The 4,595-nt window shown below is 37.0% G+C and overlaps 1 protein-coding gene across 1 annotated transcript; it reads right to left on the bottom strand.

The window, feature by feature from the left end:
- Nucleotides 1–586: 586 nt before the first annotated feature.
- Nucleotides 587–2,444, bottom strand: LOC103952714. Its single transcript, XM_009364378.3, has one exon. It carries the CDS (start codon nucleotides 1,571–1,573, stop codon nucleotides 1,070–1,072), a length of 504 nt encoding a protein of 167 aa, XP_009362653.2. The 5' UTR covers nucleotides 1,574–2,444; the 3' UTR covers nucleotides 587–1,069.
- Nucleotides 2,445–4,595: the final 2,151 nt, after the last annotated feature.

The raw sequence follows: 4,595 nt of genomic DNA, 5'->3' as shown, positions 1-4,595 counted from the left end.
ACCATGAACATTGTATAAATTGTTAGCTCATTTAACAATGGTCATATTTATACTTTTTGCTTCCGCCTTTATGTCGTTCTCCTATCTTAACATATGAATACAAATATTATTTGAATCTCTCCACACAGTCGTGAGCGTATCACATTAGCTACAACATATGTACTATTCTTAACCATTCAAGTTCAAATTGCCTTTCATATATTATCTAAAATAAAACATCACTTGTGTTAGTAAAACATACGAATGCGAACATTCCTTGAACGATTACATTATTTAGCCCCTATGGCCTAATTTCCCTTCTAGAAAGAACACGGACGCTTCTCCCTCAAAGTATCACCTTCCCCCATAACCCCCACAGAAAAAGTCAGCCAAAAACGCAGTCTTAACCTCAAAACATGGTTCCAAAGAATTGTCTAGAACCATCCCAAAAACCAAAACATGGTTCCAAATAATTATCTAGAACCATCCCAAAGACCAATTTTGGAGATCCAACATGGTCTTTTTTGTTTTCTTTGCTGAGACAATTTGAATATAATCTAGAAGATATGTTAAAAATTATATAAACCAATAAAAAATAAATCAAAAATACACCGGCAAGGTATTAATTCCATTAATCTTTGAAACCTTCAACATTCTTTTTTTTTTTTTTTTTTTTTTTAAATGTGCGCAAGATCCACACTTAACCCCCAAAGTCAAACACATGACAATCAAACAATTACAATATACAAATTTCCATCACCCTGAAAAACCCAATTCAGCAATTTACATCCTCTCTATCTCTCACATCAAGTGACGGATAAATCATCGGACGGTTAAATTACCGGTTACACAGCAGAAGACCGCATTTTCCACATCCCCATATACACATAGATTTAACCACATTAAATTAAATTAAATTAGAAGAATAAAAAAAAAGCCCCTCAACTTTGGCAAACCCAAAACCAAGTAGACATAATGCACCACCCGGCAGCCAACCAATCAAAAGACAGATGAAACCCAAATAATCTCAGTAAATTTTATTTTGGGGGGTATTCTGGTCATTTGACTGGTCGTTAATATTTTGATTTAATTATTTACCAGTGAGAACCTTAGGTGGTTCCCTCTGGGATGGGCTTCGCCAAAACCCGGTACTGTAAAACCGGTCCCACATCTCCTTCTCGAGCTGCATCACATCCTCATCATACGACTCGTCGTCGGAAACCTTCTGCGACATGTCGTTGATCCCCGCCACGCACTCCAAACCCACCGTGTGAAACTGGAGCTCCGAGCCGGCGAACCCGCAACTGCACTTGCGATGTTGCAGCCCCTTCTTGATGAGCCTCTGGCGGCGCCTCTTCTTCAGAACGCGGCGGCAGAGCCCCGCCGGGACCTTATAGATCACGAGGACAAGGAGGTTGGCGAGGCCGCACGGGCAGCAGCAGCACACGGCGGCGCAATCGGCAGCTGTGCCGCCTGCGACTTCAGCAAATCGGGCGCTGCTGGTTGAGACTTGGGTCCGGAGCAGCGGTTGCCGGCGCGGGGACGAAGTCTGCCGGAGAAATAGCTGCCGCGATGAGGTTATCGATGCTGACATAATTCAAATTTAAAAAATTGGGAAAATAGAAAACGGAAAATGGAGAAAATTCTTATCTGGGTTTTTCAGATTGAACGATTTCTGGCAAAACCCAGAATTTAATTTCGATTTCCGATGCGGGAATCTCAAGAATATTGCAGAATCAAATTCTCAGGAGAAATGGGAAGAAAAGGAGTGATTTTTTGGTGTTTAGTTGTGCCGGAAAAAAAAAAAAGCAAGGGTCTTGGATCCTCAGACAAGGAAGAAGAAGAAATCTGATAAGGAGAAATAAAATTCCTTGCTCGAGGATCACCGGCGACCCTTGTCGCATGCAAAAGGTTCAAAGATTGAATAATAAGAATAATACGAGCGGCGACTCCATGGGAGGGGGAGGTTGTGGGAAATGGGGTGGCCGTGCGGGGAGGAGTGAGACGGCAAAGATATGTGTGTGGGGAGCTGTATGGGTGGTATCAGGAGGCCAAAAAACGGATGGAGGTGGAGGAGTTTGGGAAACGAGTATTGCGGTCGGGTGGAAGTTGTTGTGGAGGTTTTTGGGTATTTTCGTAGGATTATGGGGCTTTTCTTGGAGGGGTTTCTCGCTTTATTTGATTGTTGGCGGGGGAGAAGGGAAGGGGTTTCTTGGTTTTTTCTTGGGTGTTACAAAAATGGCAAACAATGAGTTGGAAGAGAGAGAGAGAGAGAGATGGGTGGTGTTATTTGGAGGAAGAGGAGGAGGGTGTGAAGTGGATTAGTGGGGGGATTTATTTAAGTTCACAAATGGTTAAGAAGAGCAACCGAAAGGCAGAACTTAAAATAATAGAAGAGTAACCGAAAGAATAGAAAGATAAACAAGAAGGGTGAGGCAGCTCGATATGAGAGAGAGAGAGAGAGAGAGAGAGAGAGAGAGAGTCAAATAGCAATCAAATACAGAATTAGATTCTCTCCTGATATCTTCATTGAGGATCCATATAATCAATTAATATCAACTATTTATTAAAGATTCTTAAAAATAAAGTAACTTCGTTTTGTATGAAAAATATATAATAAAAAAATTATAGTTTAACGATCTTTGATGAACGGTTGTTATTAATTGATACTCGAATCCCCAATAAGAGGATCCGTAGAGGATCTAATTCCATCAAATACAAGTGAGAAATTTTGTGAAGTTGGATTTTTGTCTTTGTTTTTGCAAAGAACCAATTTGAGGCCTTTCGGTTATGGTGAAATGAGTGAATGTGATATTAATATATTAAGTTCATAAATTATAATTTTATAATTGATGAGAAAATTTGAATATAATATTAATATAATTAACTCATAAACTTGATATATTACTCTAACTATGTCAAATATTTAGTCCACTAAACTTTTAAGACGTGCTTAAAAAATCCTGCTAAATGTTTTGTTGTCAAATTATTGTTCGATCAACTTCTTAATTGAATGCGTACGTAATTTTATATATGAGTGATTTATCGTAATTTTATTTATTTAATATATGTCAAGGGAGGCAGATTCTCTACCCTTCACTTCTCGTGCCTTTTTGTTTTGTGTAATTACGGTTAAGTCACGTTAATATTTTATATTATTTTTTTTATAAAGATAATAAGACAAAAAAGAAATAGTAATATAAAATATTGACGTGGCTTAACTGTGACCTATACAAACAGAAAAACACGGAAAATAGAAGGGCTTACAATCTGCCTCTATGTCAAACACCTAACGTAATGTGTGTGCTTTGTTGGTATGATTTGATTGATCTCCTAAAACCAATCCAGTACAAAAACAGAGTTATGCTTGCTATGTGCCGTCGCGACTCATTCCTTTTGGCATTAAGACTATTAGTTTATTTGTTAATCAATTTATTTTTTATTTTTTGAATATATCAATATTTTAGGGAGTTCGGCTAATCACGTTTATTTATGGATTAATGAAATAAACAAAGCAAACTCCATTCTGCGTACTTAATCCAATGACGTGTAATTTCCGCGGTTTATGTGAGTGGGAACGGGATGACACCCTCATCACGTTTAGGGTACCTGTCCTGATGTGACTAGCACTGTGTCACGAACCAACCATAGCTATTTCATTTTTCTTCTTACTTTTTTTCCTAGACAATTACTAGCAATTTCCTAGAAATTGTGGTGGGAGCATTTTTGCTCACCATCATAATTATAATTTTTGAAAAAAAATTAATCAAGATTAAGATAAAAGACACGTGATAGATGATTAGGTGTATACACCATAATTTATAATGGTGAGCAAAAATGCCCCAATTGTGGTTCAAATATAATTATTTGGAGAAGTAACTGCCCATAATGCCCATAAGGGTAGTCAAGAACTAGAGTCTGAATATCGGGATAGGATTCTCTCCCCTCAAAATCTCTTCTTTTTTTTTTTTTTTTCCCTCCTATTTGAGCGGTCACAAATAAGCTACATTAACATCTTATGTTGACATATTTATAAAGAGAGAAAAACAAAAATAAAGTATGAGAGGAAAGGAGGGACAGTGAGAGAATTTGGAAGGGAGATAATCATACTCCCTGACTATCCTACACAGTTTTCTATAGTTAGTTACATTGTTATAGACATTGTACAAACACTTGAAGTCTACCGCAAAAAACTGAGCTATTTATTAGGAAATCAAATCTTTTGTACATAGGTGTATCCTCTATGTGGCCCTAATCATTATTTGACACATATTAAATGTATGACAACAAAGTTAAGAAAAATTAAAATTTTAAACATGTATCAATCAATGATTGAGGCCTTAGAGATGCCACTTGCGTTTTGGATTCAGAAAATTTGATCTTATTTATTTGCAATAGTTTGACACAAGGTTTCAAATCAACTTTGCATCAAAGGGAGGAGATTTTTTTTTTTTTTCTTTCCGAAATCACATACCAAATTTGAAATCGTATTGCCTAATATTTACAACTTACTAATCCAACCATTTTCATTTTTTATTTTTATAGTTTAGATTTCAATTTTTTTCTTTCTGCCACATCCCGACCCGGAATGTCCACTTGGATTAGGAATCGAGCTG

The sequence above is a fragment of a genome, unplaced genomic scaffold, assembly GCF_019419815.1.
Source record: "Pyrus x bretschneideri cultivar Hongxiangsu unplaced genomic scaffold, Pyrus_bretschneideri_v1 Contig53, whole genome shotgun sequence".
In the NCBI taxonomy this organism is placed as follows: Eukaryota; Viridiplantae; Streptophyta; class Magnoliopsida; order Rosales; family Rosaceae; genus Pyrus; species Pyrus x bretschneideri.
This window is presented reverse-complemented; position numbering and strand designations above follow the sequence as displayed.

Bases quoted from the DNA above. Each gene is read 5' to 3' on its own strand.
- LOC103952714 (XM_009364378.3), bottom strand. From the start codon at position 1,573: ATGTCAGCATCGATAACCTCATCGCGGCAGCTATTTCTCCGGCAGACT.